The sequence below is a fragment of the Melanostigma gelatinosum genome, assembly GCF_949748355.1.
Source record: "Melanostigma gelatinosum genome assembly, chromosome: 12".
NCBI lineage: Eukaryota > Metazoa > Chordata > Actinopteri > Perciformes > Zoarcidae > Melanostigma > Melanostigma gelatinosum.
In genome coordinates this window covers 21,468,149-21,483,416 of record NC_136645.1, presented here as the reverse complement: position 1 = coordinate 21,483,416, position 15,268 = coordinate 21,468,149, and the positions used below count along the sequence as shown (strand labels likewise).

The 15,268-nt window shown below is 43.4% G+C and overlaps 1 protein-coding gene across 1 annotated transcript in view; it reads left to right on the top strand.

The window, feature by feature from the left end:
* Positions 1-15,268, top strand: part of inpp5a (inositol polyphosphate-5-phosphatase A) — a 138,581-nt gene that overhangs the window by 34,094 nt on the left and 89,219 nt on the right. The window contains exons 2-3 of the mRNA XM_079280649.1: positions 2,511-2,552; positions 14,942-15,042. Coding sequence (XP_079136775.1) covers positions 2,511-2,552; positions 14,942-15,042 — 143 coding nt within the window. The remainder of the gene's footprint in view (positions 1-2,510; positions 2,553-14,941; positions 15,043-15,268) is intronic.

Genomic DNA, 15,268 nt, shown 5'->3' with positions numbered 1-15,268 from the left:
TAAGACACATTTCTTGAAACGGTCACCCATTCTCTCAAAACTGTAAACACAAAACCTCATCTTCAAGCACTATTTACAAAACCTCTGAATCCTCTCGCAAAATGAAACTTTCGCCTCAAAACAGTTTTACCTGTGCTCAAAATCAAACACTGCTCTCAAATCATAAACAAAGTGATCAAAATAATATACACTATCACGCAGTCAGTAAAGAATACACCAATAAATAGAAAGCACATTGTTCAAAACATGTAGTTCTCAGGGAGAAGTAGATTTTTAATCTGAAAACAAATTTCACATGAACGAAAACATGTTCTATTACAGTCGCTCAAAATTGATCAGAAATGACTACTGTGCTTTGCTCTTTGAAATTTCTTTTGTTCTTCCTCCTCCTTGTACCCCTATTTTTACAGTACTGTACCCTGCATCTCACAAACATGTCCTTTGTCTCTGTGATACTGTAATTCTTGTTCTTTGTTGATATGAACCTGCAACCAGTAACATGGTCTATGACTGTTGCTCGAATTTCATCAGACTGTCTTCCTCTTCCTATTCGTCCTCCTCTTCCTCTTTCTTGCCCTCCTCCTCTTCCTCCTCGTCGCCCACCTCGCATACGCACTTGTCCTCGTCCTCTCACATTGTTTCTTCTATCCATTCTCAGACTTTCTCCTTCCCACCTTCAACCACCTGTTTGCTCTCTGAACTGGCTAATATTGGTTGTGTCACATCATTTGATACAAGTGAAATCAATTTTGAGTGATTGTGTTTAATCAATGACATGTGTTCTCTATTTGTATTTGATTGTTGCCACTTGTGTTTACCAGTATGGATGACATGTGCATTACAGTGCAGAATGTGTTTAGAGTTTTGCTGAAAAGTCTAAGTGAGATCTGCAAATTGTGTTTTACCATGTGAAATACTTTAAGGTATTGACAACAGACTGCACAATTAGCTAAATGAGTTCAGGCAACTGAGAACTTTGTTCAGCCAATGGGTTTTAGTGTTTTAGCAATTGAGAAAAACTGTAATTCATACCAGGTATAACATCTTAATCGGGTTCTTCACAGGAGCAATTTGTAATTCCTTTTTTCAAAAACACATTTCTGCCATTCATTTCTACCTTGATGGTAAAAAAAAGAAGAAGTTTTTGGGGCACACACTTAAGGCGGGGACACTCGCTGTCAAGCCAATTATGAATAGGATTTGGGCGTGATGACCAATCGGGAGTTGCCTCTGGTCTGTTGCAGTCTGGGCCAAAAGGTGTTAACAGTCAGCAGATAAAATCATATAGTGAATGACATGTAAAGATTATTATCAAAGGTCTAGCAGGACATCGTACTTTATCACTAGCCTCTCGACTGTCTTTTGGAACTGGTAGCCATTTTTAATGAGCTACAATGTCGTTAAATTTCTAAAATATCTAAATCAACAATTATTCGTTGTGATGTGTCTGTTACGCCCCCTCTGTCCGATTGATAATAATAATAATAATAACTTTAATTTATATAGCGCCTTTCAGGGGACCCAAGGCCGCTGATGTCTAGTCGGACTCTTTGGGTCGGCGATGTCTTACACCAATGAATTGGAGATCACCTCTTTATCAGGTTGATGTTGCTACTAACTTTACATCGTTATTCAAACGACAGTGAGACACTTTGAAGAGGTATCGACGTCGGTCACCAAGGTAGACTTATTGACCGTTATGCTTCGGATCCTTTTCATCTGAAGAGGTGATTGTGATCCTGAAAAACTCTCAAGCCGTCATCACACTTTATTTACATTCAAGGACAAATATGTCTTATTTGAAGTTACACCCGTTCATCTTCAACTACATCACATGTGCAAGTGCAACGTCGGAGTGAAAGCTAGCGTTGTTAACATATTGTCTCGTCAAAATTATTTTTAGAAACTGTTGTCATGGCGACGATGTATTTGGTTTGCTGTTTAAGGATACAGCACCTACTTCTGTATTACATTGGGGCTTTGCTACAGATGCCCACAGAGCCCGCACATCCCTTGTGTAATCTTATTATAGACTGGTTTTGTTAGAACAAACTTTCCAACACGCACAGAGCAGTTCATCAGACCTAGTTATCGACATAGGGAGATCTCTCCTTAAATGGTAGACTGCCCAGGGCCCTGTCTCCATTTCCACTGAACGAGTTAAATCGAGTTCACGTCTACGGGATAGCCTTTTAAAGTGGGAGAGGGGGAGAGAGAGAGAGAGAGCAAGCAAGCAAGCAAAAGAAGGGGAGACGAGGGTAGAGGTTTGGCGGTGCCCTGGAGAGCGTGATTCGTGACACCGAGGGAAAGATGCTGTAATTGGAGGAAGGCAACTTCCTGTCAGTGGATGCATGGAGCGCAACACGTGGTTGTACATATATTAGATAGATGTGCAAGTGTACGGTATATACACATATAACTCCAATACTCCAGAGAAATCCTTCATTGTTTGTCCGAGTTTAGACGTGAACGATGACGTCACTAACATCTCGTCTTTCTTCTCTTTCCAGCCGGAAAATCTACAGAAGACATGGCTGAGGGAGTTTTACCAGGTAAGTGACGCAGCGCCCAGCCCGGAAATATGCAACGATGTCACTCCAACCTGTTACATATTGGGGTCTGTCTCGTGATGCTCCACACGGCCAGTTCCCAGCTGCCGAAATGGGATCTCAGACTTCAAATGAAGGAGTTAAACTCATCGTTTACACTTTACAGGATGTAGTGTTTGCTCCTGGAGTGTTTGTCGTTCGGCTCGTAAAACGCAACGGGACATGAACCACAGCAGGACACTCCTGGCTGTATAGACGGTATCGCAACGTGCTGACGCAAACCTTAAAATAAATGGTTGTTGAAGCTTTTAAACATGTAATGTGTAAATTGAAAAGTCATTTTTTAAAATTGAATATGCCTGAATGTAATTAATATGTGGCACCGGAATATTATTTCACTTTTTATATTTTCTAAATACACACAAATTGAGAATATGCTGAAGGGACAATCCAGACTTAAAGGTGCAACGAGTGTAATGCCTGGCCACATTCTCTCCAAACAAATAACATTTCACCTCCTGCCACCCTCCTCAGGCTGTCGACTCGACTCTAACCGACAGTGACTCACTGTCACATTGGCGCTCAACCTTTTTTTGGCCCATCAATGCAAATAGAGGCTAATTGTCTCTCCTGAATATTCGTGGTGGTTATTATTCTGTGTCGTATCACTAAAGGAAGCTTGTAATTGAGTGCAAAATAACAGATGTGATTGGACTGGACAGTTGGAACAACATTATTAGTTTCTCAGGGAGCTAATATGAATTTTAATGCACTCATTTATGATGGAACTGTTTTTATTTCTCTAAAGGAAAACACTAAATTTAGGCAGCAGGTGACAATTCAAAACATAACGATATAATAATAAGTAACAATGGAATATAATGCAGTGAAGTTATCAGGCATTCTGTATTGCTTTGAACTGTGTGTTATGCATGATTTACTCCATCCTCTCTTTTGGGGTCTTTTGTTTAAAATTGGTTTCTCACCTCAATGATGCATACATTCATTTAAATTAATATATAAACTCTGTAAAATTAGCACACGTGTTTTGGCAAGATTCCTACTAATGTGTAAAATATTTTGCGCGTTCAAAACACATCCCGCATTTCTGTGTTCTCTGGGAAGTTGTAATATTTAGAGAAAGAAAGTTGTAATGTTACGAGAACAAAGTCACGATATTCCACGACTAGAATCTACGTGCCCTAAAGTCTGCTGTGCTGTGCATTATGTCATTGCTCTGCACTCTGCTGGTAAAGGTAGTCTGACAGACCATTGGGACTCTGTTTATAAAAGCGGCTGTGCGCTGCTCTTAATCGGAGGAGGAAAACCGAAACAACTCCTGATCAGGCGTAAATCTCACCGCTGTGGCTTTTTGTACATGCAGTTGTTAACTTCACTCACTTCTCCAAGTGTCAGCTCTGTGCATTATGTGGTAGTTATACGGTTTGCAGAGATGCATGCCCGACAGATAAGAGCCCACGTACCCGGTCGGAAAGGAGAAACACAAACTACTATTCTGAAAGACGTTGACATCAACAGGATTTTAGATATGCACAGATATCGCAACGCCGACCTTTCGAAGGAATGAAAGCCAACTCGTTAATCAGAAGATGCAAAGCTGCACGTCAGCAGGAGTATCACTGGGATGTTCATATGCTTTCTATGGGCCGTGGTTATATCTGGAGCGTGGTCGGGCCTCCTGCCATGGCCCTGCTGACACCCACCGCTACTATCATTATTATTATTATTATTATTAGTCACATTACTATTACGGATACCATTCCTGCTTTTCTTATCATTATTATTCTATTATGTCCACTGTTATTATCAGCAGTCATCATTGTCCCATCATTATTCTGCTTACTACTCTCACTATATGAATCATTTATGTCATGGCACAGTGGATGTAGTATGGGCTCAGGCCCGGCACGTGTTTGTCATGGGACCATGAACGCAAACCTTGAGGCTGGTGCACATGCCTTTTCTTTTTCAGTTGAAGCTCCGTAGATTAAGTTAAGTAAAGGCATGTGCTTCCTATCGCAACCAAAATCCTGTTGTAAACTGTGATGCACTTACTTTCTGATTATAGTTTAAATGCCTTTTTTTTTTAAACTTTTTTTTCGTGTATTTATATTTTTTCATAATAAACCGATTCAGTATTTTAAAAACAGAATCTTGCAGACGAACGTTGGGTTAATCCGCCGTGATCTTATTCACCTTACTCTTACCCCGCTGAATGCACAGTTTTTTTTCAGAAAGCGAAAGCTCGAGCTCAGTCATGTTTCGTATCTTACCTTTTCATCTGCATAGGAACCCCAGACCAACCACAACTCTTTCCACTGGGGTGAGGGAAGTGAGGAAGCTAGAGCTCTCAACTGCTGTCTGAAAGCGACAGAGAGACACACGCACTGTTGTGCTATGATAACCAGTCTTTCTACACAACTCTGGTGTGGTTGTGTGTGGAAAAAGGTCTATTCAGTCTGCGAATACATTCTGCAAGGTTTTTTCATTAAAGTGTGCACACACTGGAGCTGTTCAAATTGAAAAGAAATGCATACTCATGCGATTGTTCTGATAGTATTTTACAAAAAGAAGAAAATTAAAGTTGAATTAATTTCTAGTTAATTAGTTCTGACTTGACAATGTTGATACCGACCTATTGGCGCAACATCTTACAGAGTGGGCCTTTGCCATCACCACAACTGGACCCATCAAATAAATGGCGCTAATGCCAGCTAGCAACCATTCCTTTTGTGTAATGTGGGGTGAACACAACACTGTGAGTGAGGAGGAGCTGCCGATGACTCGGCAAGTGTTGAATTACCATGAAAAAAAAAGTATTATCCAGTGGGATGATCAGTGCTGACGTTAGCGAGCTAAGCTATATAGCTTCGACTTCCTGAGCTAACTAGGCTAACTTAGCTTGCTAGGTTCCACTTTCCCCGAGTGTAATAGGAACATAGTAGCATATGTTGTAAATGCTAAATGTGCTAATGCTAAGTGTGCTTGTTGAAAAAGGGCCAAATAACAAGTCCTCAGTGTTTTTAGGCTCCAGGACTGTAACATTCTCCAGCAAATGTCACTCAACCGCTGCATTAGGAAATAACCGCCCAGAGGCCTGAAGCGCTGTTTGAACGATTTTGTCCCCTTTCGAAAAAAAAAGAAAAAAGTCTTCACAAAAGTGTTATTGTAGTTTTCATTTCCTGACACAGAAAGTGAGAAGAATTCAAATGTCAGTCCACCAATGTCACCTCACCAGTCAAAGTCAAACGTGGCAGCACTTTAGAAATGAACAGAGGGGAATGACACAAAAAGGAAAGCCTGAATTCATACAAAACAAGACACCCAAGGAGAGACGGAATGAAATTAGCTGTTTCCCCGAATTCATCAGCGTGGACGAGCAATCCTCAGAGCGTTACTCAGCGCTGCTGTCAGGCTAAATAGCCCCATATTGATTTGTGTGTCAGTGATAGCGGCGTGCCAGTGCCAAGCAAGGGGCATTAGAGCCATGAATGTCTGTAGCCTGATGATGTAGCGCCCATGTCTCGGCAGGCCAAACGGGACCAGGATCCCACTTGAGGTTCACATGCGGTCAACTACACCAAGTCAGTTTTTTCATTTTTTTCCCGAAAGGCAGTATAAATCCATCATTTTCACTCTAAAACAAAGCGCTTGGGGTGATTTCCTCATCAGGAAGCTGTTTGACTTACAGCACTTGTTCCAGCTGCAGCCTCACCGTGATCAAGTATCCTGGAGTAACTGCATGTGACCCAGACATTCATTTTCCAGTGACACCACACCCACCGAACATGGGAGCTTATTGGCGAATGAATTTATAGCTGTGCAGTGTAGTAAGAACTGCAGAAGGGGAAGTGTTCAGTGAAAGGTAATGCAATGACATAAAAATAACACTTCCGTGGGCATAGCTGGTATACATTACACGGTACCAGTGAGGTAAGGATGCGCTGTATAAACATCCAGAGGACTTGGATTCACTCTGACAGAGAGGGGTTCTATTTCTAGGTGTTACGTTATCCTGTTTCTCTACAATCCATTCATAATGTAGTCAGTTTTTTTTTTTTTTTTGTGGAGGAAATGTGTTTCTGTGAGCAAACACACTTGTTTAAGTGTTTCTTATATAAAGGCTGGAGCTTTTCAATGCAGAGAAGTGTGATATTTCAGTGCGCTCAATGTCTGTGTAAATGCAGGCAGGTCGCATCAATCCTACATGAAGAGTCTTTTATTTTGGTGCTCCCATTGGCTCTTAGTGCCGTTATTTGAGCATTGTTACACATAAAAGTAAAGAATCTTCACTTCTTCTTAACAAGATGATTCACCCGCTGTTTCTGCAACAGTGGTACGCTGTAATGCTGCGTTCACACCAAACGCGTAGATTTTTTGACGCGCCGCAAAATCGCATCCAACGCGCCGCCGTCGTGTTCACACCGAACGCCGCAAAATCGCACAGCGCCGGAGAGGGGGCGTGGTTTATCGACTGGAAGCTGTTCACCTGGCCGCCATTTCTTTCCGCTATCAACCGTGAAAGGAATAAGGACAATTGCTGCTTTGTACGTGTTGTGGAAGTCCCTCAAACGTCGGAATGCCGAACACCGTCACGTCTGGTTCATAATGTTGTTCAGAGGAGCTCCGTGGATTGTATCGAGCTGTATTCACTGTGTCTAGCAAGCCACAGGTCGCTGTTTACTACAGCTGTAGGAACACAATATAAACTGATTTGGCTGTGATTCAACGGCAATAAACCGACAAAAAGGGACTCCGAAATAACTACGTAATGATGCCGATTTGTAGGCTACTTGTCTTCTCAATGGAGCTCTGATGGATCGGTGCTAGGCTATTTTTGCGCAAAATTGCGGCGCGCCAGTCTCATCGCGTCTGTGCATAGACTTTGTATGTAATCTCGACGCACGTCAAAAAATCAACGCGTGTGGTGTGAACACAGCATAAGACATTTCAAGTCAGTTAAACTTGCAAATGAACGTTCACCTGATGCCTTGAAAATGCATGTCAACTCAGCTTGAACACTGCCTTTGATTCAACTTTGAAATTAAAGTTCATTAAGTTGATTTTACTGCAATGTTCTAGTTGTCTCAACATTACTGTTTAAGTTGTCAAAGTTGAATGAACTTTTTTTCACTTGTTTGAACTTGGTACGGCGAGTTAAAACAAAGAATTGTTTTACATTATCGGGTCAATAAAACATTCCTTACCTAGTCAAACCAACACGCATTTCTGCGTTATTGTAGCTCAGAGTTTCAAGTTAAAATAACGTAACCACGTGAATACAACTTGCCATTTCAAGTTAAGAGTATTTAAATTCCAAATTGGTTTTAACTTACATTTAAAAGTTAAATTGACTGATAAAGCCCTCTGAGGCAAATTTGTAATTTGTGATTTTGGGCTATACAAAAATAAATTGAATTGAATTGAATAAAAGACATCACCCATAATTTTGATAAAAAGATAGAGCATTTATTTGAAGATAAGATACACAAGCTTTAACATTGGGTTTAAACATCACAAACATGCCGACACTTAAATAGCTGTGATTAAAACAATGTTACCACATACAAGTGGAGGCAATCTGACTGACTGACAGAAGGTGGGGGTGTGGACGGACAGACACAATCTAAAATAAAACGAATATTGCGGTCACATTAAGAATGAACCAATAGTTTATACTTCTACATTAAATAGCTTTTATCAAAAGCACGACAGATTAAATAGGTCCACCTAAATGTTTGCGGGCAAAACAGACTGGGGAAACTGTTAAACTAGCTAAACATCAAGGCCACACATTTTTAAAAAGCCCAACCTACATAACTGTGTTACATTACCAATGTCACACATTATATTAATGAAGAAAAATACTCAAAGTCATGGTTTAAACTCAACTCTATGTGCTGAAGCACCAGAAAGTGGAAGACAGTTAGCCTTGCTCGCCAACGTTGGCGCCGATTCAGACTAGACATCATATTTTTTCCCGTTCATGTTACATTTCAACATCTGCCGAGTCGCACTCCTGCACACTCAGTATTGCGTTGTTTGTCCCACGTTGGAGAAAGGAGAGGGGTCCAGCTAGCATTAGCTAGTCTTACTGTCATGGCTGGCGAATGACCACACTGTCAAAACGTACAGCGACGGGTAGTCCTGAACATTACTGTCCGATTCCAGTCGTGACCCGATGTATCACATCTGCAGAGCCATGGAGTAACGTAGGGAGTTACTCCATGGGGCTTAAATCACAATTTATTATTATTAGTTCTGTATTTTGTCCCATAGTGTCTTCTACAGTAGAGAGAGGAATGTTTCTCCGCAGGTCATCTTGTCCTAACCACGAGCAAGACACACATTTGGCATGCTGATTGGTAACTTCAAACAAATCTGAGTTGCTTTAGACTCGGTCCAACCAATAAAACCAAACAAATCTCCCTCGATTGGCTCCGATAGCGATCTCTAAAACTGGTTTGGAACATTCCTTTTTTTTATCTCCCACTTAGTCTCACAACAACTAATCTAAATCACAAAAGGGCCTGATTATGCCGAAAGGTTTTTCACCTCATTTGAGAACCTACAGCTGGTCACGGAAGTCAGAAGACACAGACGAGCAAACATCTGCTCAGCTGCAGGTCTCCGTCTACTTCGCTTCACTCTTCTGTGTAATTACTGCCGACGCTGGCGAGCCAATACATGTCTATTGCCAGGCCACTCGTGTGTGTGTGTGTGTGTGTGTGTGTGTGTGTGTGTGTGTGTGTGTGTGTGTGTGTGTGTGTGTGTGTGTGTGTGTGTGTGTGTGTGTGTGTGTGTGTGTGTGTGTGTGTGTGTGTGTGTGTGTGTGTGAGAAAGAGGGGAAAGAAAAGCATGCGTGAGGAGGAGAGGTGTGCCCCTGAGCAAACCAGGCAGGCCTGTAGCCTCATGCCAGCTCCGCGCTGCTGACGTCACGGAACGAGGCGTCAGACTCTGAACTCCGACCAGGGCCGTCGACCGGAGAAGAACCACAACAGTCGGCCGCGCCGCCCTCCGCTCGCACAATACACTCACTGTTGTCCCCTCCGGTCGGGAACTCTTTCAGAGCGGTGATTTGTGTCTCGCTGGAAAAATAGGAGCGCATTGTTTGTTTTAATTCAGTACGGTGTCACGGCTTCTGCTTTCAGTTGACCTGGCAACAATCCAAAGGCCGATTCACACAGAAAAAAAGTTTGGTCTCACACCCGGTAAATCGAATCAGCGCCTATCTTATCACACAGGAGGGAAACAATTAAGAACAATTGATGTGCACACTGTAGCACTGCTGCGCGCGTCACTGCTCCACAGCAACCGTGTGCATTCAGGCTCAACTCTTGCAGACTTAACTGGCTTGTAAGGAAAGATCTTTCCCTCCTTTTTCTTTTTTCGTTTAATGCGTCAAAGCGAATCATCCCGAAGTTCCACAGCAGCATCCTGGGAAATATTAACAATAAGAGCTGTGAAACTGGCTCTCGCGGAGGTGCGACTGCTGCGAATCGCTTTGAACGAGTCGGTGCCTGCACGTGTCCGTACGTCAGCGGCTGCTCCAGCTAAGTCTGCAGCCTCAGGGAATTCCTTAAAGCAAATACAGATTATTTATTTCTACGACACACCTTGGTCACAGTCCATTGGCGTGTTTGTACCGGCTATACTGCAAAACCAGATAACCGTGCTCAACTCTTTTATTCTGTTCTGATCAGCCTGCAGTCTTTGGCAGGTGCTGCGTTTGTTTTTTTTAGATGTGCACCAAGATATTTGTAAATGTAGGTCTCCTTTTTCATCAGCCTTTGCACCTCGTTTCTCTTTGCATTACTTCTCCTGCCAGTAAATCCGATCAAATCCCCGGTCTCAGGATACCCCAGTCATTTACACATAAGCAAAGCAGGGCCATTTGCCTGCTCCGCATGTGCGCAATAGCCTGGGTTGAATGGGAATCCGGCCTTGCTGCTGCAGTATAAACGGCGCTTTGCATTGCACTGCACTTAATTGAATAATCCCACAGCCAATTTGCATTGGAAACTTCTCTGGACCGTCACAGGCCAGTGAAATCCCGAAGTCCCACAAATCTTTACTGTACGTCCGCTCACAAACTCCTCTCATCCCTGCGATTATTTCCCACCTCCAAATACGACTCAGGACCTCCTGATTAGTCCTCTTCAAATACCCTCTCTGTGTACTAGAAGGTATCTGGGGCACAGTCCCAAACTAGTTTAAGATAAAGATGAAACGGACTGTAAAAACACATTATATTCTATATAAGTTAACAGGACTTGAAATATCAATTATCAGCATAAAGAAACAAACTGTTTGTCTTACACAGTGAGAAAGTTCTGTTAATATGTGGTCTTTAGTTATGGCAGCATTTCAGAAACACAATGCATTCGTGATCATTCACTGAGCTCATCAAATGGAGTTCTTTAGAAACATTGTTGGCTTGTTAGAACACTCTCCAGCATGCATTTGGGTGGAAATTCTACGGAAAGCCTTAATTTTACTCATTTGTCTTCAGTGCTTCCTAGGGCTGGGCGATATGGCCTAAAAAAAAATCTCCGATTTTTTTACAAAAAATCCGATTCACGATTTAAATCGATTTTTTTCCCCCAAAATTTTTTGCAGATGACAGAAGCTGTTGAAAACAATTTTTTCTTTTATTTTGTGATGATTTTCCCAAGTAGGTTGATAAAAATAAAGTGCAAACAAAACCTGAACATTGTAGAAAGGTGCCTGTAGTATACAAAAAGTATTTGGTCACTCTTTTGTTTGCCTGAATCATTTAAATATAAAATTAAATTAAACATAACATTAAATGGCATTAAATAGTAGCCTTCCATTGTAAACAACTGTGCAAATGTAACTTTTTACAGTAAGCTTTTCTAACTGAATACACTGATACAAACACAGCATGAAATAAAATGTATGTGACCCTTTAACATTCACATTTTCAAAAGTGCAACATCTGATCTAACATCAACATAACATATTTTGCACAGTAAATAAGTGCATGTAAACAAAATCAAGTGCATTCACAACATAACCAACAGTATTAAACAGTAGTGCATGTTTTTTCTAAATATTTTTTGCCAGGAAGACAAGCCTGTCTACTACCTCTGGCTTCAGGCATGCACGGTGGCATGTAACAATGCCCCCCCCCACACACTGAAAAGCCTCTCAGAGGGGGCACTTGTAGCTGGCACAGAGAGGTATTTCTTTGCTAAAGTACTTAGCCTTGGAAAGTTAAGTTGGTGACGCTTCCACCAGTCAAGTGGATCGGTGTCTGGGTCAACCTGCTGGACCACAGGTCAGTTGTTGCGGAGTAGAATGACATCCCCTCCAGCTCCGCAGAGATCCTTTGGCGTGTACTATTGTACAGCCGAGGCAAGGCAACGTCAGAAAAATGTTTACGGCTTGGTAGCACGTACCTGGGGTCCAAAGCTTTGAGACGGTGAATAAACCCCGGCTTTTCCACGGTGTATATGGGCACCATATCTTTTGCGATATACATCGCGACTGCATCCGTGATGGCTTTCCACCGGGCACTCTTCTTCTCATGCGGAGTACAGTTGGTGAATGTCTCCAAAATGCTGGGTTGTTGTTGTGAGGTGGCGGCGGCGGCGGCCAGCAGTGAAGCTGCTGGCCGCCATTGTTTTAGTTTGTAAACAATGCGCGCGCACTCTACTACGGGAACCCAACGGGGGGGAGGGGTGGGGGCGATTTTCTCGATTTTCAATAAAACACATCGCCTTAAAGCACACATTCGAATTAATCGATTAAATCGATTTATCGCCCAGCCCTAGTGCTTCCACTTGAACTGATATTTCAACCACTTTTACTTGCACGTTAACGGACACTTCAACTGTATTCATCACTTACTTTTCAACTGACAACTCAAGTGCGTGCATCTCCTGCTCTTCACTGACTTTGCAACTACTTTCACCACTTACACATCAACAGACAGTTCGACTGCTTTTCCCTTTCACACATCAGCTGACACTTCAACTGCATTCATTGCTTTCTTTTCAATCGGGTTTAAATCACAAGTTTCATCACGATACAAAACTATTGATTCTTTGGACAACGACACCATATTTGCTGATATCTCAATCACAATACGATTTCGATTAGATCCATTAGACTCCCCGTCACACTTTGACTGACACTTCAAACCCTGTCAGGTCTTCAGCTTTGAACATTACAAAAACTTCATCTCCTCCAGGTAACAACCATCACTTGTTTTACACTATTAACTACGTTACGACTGCTTTCAGTGTTTAAACCTCGCCTCACACTTCAACTGATATCTTGTTTGTTTGTGCGCTTAATCTGTCACTAATTTCTTCAGGAATTCCCTTTTACTGAAACTTCCTGGTTCATTTATCACGTACACTTAGACTGACACTTCAACTCCTTTCAGCACTTCACTTCAACTGATGCTTACACTTTAGTTGGCACTTCAACTTACACCGCTACACTTCTAACACTCCTTGAATTGTTTTTTTTCATCATTGGCTTCCACTCAGAGTACAACTTCATAACATTTTCAGCGGCGAGCACACTTACAGTTTATTCACAAATGAGCCTTTTCTAGTTTGAGGAATGATACAGTTTGTGTTTACGTTTATTTGTTATTTCGCATGACGTGTCACCTGGCCTTCTCTCTGATCGGCAATAAAACCACAACATGATGATACGTAACCAGGAGACATAACTCCTTCCTTGGAATCTCAAATGTTAAGAATCAGGTCATGGTGGAGAGAGGGAGAGAGAGAGAGAGAGAGAGAGGGTGGATGAGAGGACGCATCTCCATCTGAAACAGCGTCTGGCATCCTGGTGAGGTTGAGAGACGGTCCCATATGGCAGCACTCACTCTGTTCGTCATGTCAGCATGACCAGACAGGCTTTTTTTCTTTTCTTTCATTAGCACTGCCATGGCAACTCTCCCAGTCTGAGGGCTGTTTAGAGAGGCCACTACTGTTGTCGCCCGTCGTAAAATCACGCTTTATGGATCCGATATTTGGCATGTCAATATTTCGGTCCCTGCGCGACTGAAAAAGTCAACAGAATCTCTTGTTCACAGTGGTGCCGGTTTTAATTGGACACTGGTCACCGGGCTTGCTCTTTGCCAGAGTGAAGTAAGGTCACCGGTTGATGCTGTTTGGATTTGGGCTGATAGCACTGGCCATTCTACTAATGAAATTTACCTCCTGCATGCTGTCTGTTTGCCAACGTAGCCCTGAATTTACAGCCTGGAAAGATAAATAGAATGCAGACGATTAACGCAGGCGTTCACACACACACACGCAAGCACACACACGCAAGCACACACACACACACACACACGTGTCCCACTCATGTCTGACATTAGTTGCAGGCTCCTTGAGAGTGACCTTTTCCACTGTGAGTTGATAGGTCCACTAATCTCTCCCAAGTTTGAGCCGCTGTAGGTCCCGGCTCTTTGGGTCGCCGGGCTAAGTGACAAGCCATAGGTTGATGGAAAATCCATAGTGTTATTGCCATACATTACTTTTTATTTGATTGGGCATGTGAGCGCAATGCAGCGGCCGAGGTGGAGGTGCCCGAGTAACTGGGTGCTCCACTCGGGCCCTGGGACCATTTGTCGCCCCACCCCCTCCTCCCCCTCGTGACATTGATGTATGCGTCGCTCTCTGCCTACCGTCCACGCGGGCCCGGCCTCCTGTGTGAGTGCTCGTGAGTGCTGTAAATCACTCCGCGGTATTGATTTTTCCATTAGAGGTCAGCCGCCCCAAACACCTCTGACAGGGTGCTCACAAACACCTTCGCTGCGCGCGCGAGGGGGAAAAGGCTGAAGGAGGGCGAGGCCAGGTCACGTGACTCACGCCAGCATCTTTGTTTTTACTCCTCTACAACAGCCTGTATTTGCCCACATTCTAATAACCGCGTCATGACATATTTCCGCGGTATCGGGAGCGATGTGTTCAGCGCGAGCACGCCGCTGTACACGCACACTGTACACGCGCACTGTACACGCACACTGTACACGCCCCCCCCCCCCCCCCCCCCCCCTTCTCTGGTGGATGGAAGAAGGGGGCCGACTCGCGGTACAAGCTCGCTATATATGTATGCCTACATTAGCGAGGCACTTTGTCTTGTGTAAATACGGTAGCATGTCACAGAGTTGAGTTGTCGGGGCCCAGGGGCCGCGCTCGTTTAGGTTTCACCCTCGACCGAATGGCCTGAGGTTTGTGTATTATGAGCACACGGGCTTGCCCTAGCGTCATTCTCAGCTGCTGTGGCTGCACTTGCACTGTACAATAAAAGTAGAGTAGCACTGTTAGGCTCTTTTTAACCTATGTATGTGTCTGTGTGTCCCCCCCTCTCTTCCATTACAGACGGTACAGTCGCACAAGCCGCACTTCTTGGCGGTGCACTGCCAGGAGGTGGGCGGGAAGAACTACGAGGCCTCCATGTCCCACGTGGACTGTTTTGTCAAGTAAGTATTGCGCTGGCGGTGCCTAATTGTTGTGATTGTAATGGTAAGTAGATGAGGAAACACCCCCCCCCCCCCCCCTCCATGTGGACCAGGCAGGGGTAGTTTAAAACCCGGCGGACTGCTCCCCCCACTGGTCGCATCACGTATGTACGTCACAGGCAGACACGACAAGCAAAAACACTGCTTTTCATGCACCGGTCTATTATGGGGGTATTTTGCCTCTGTA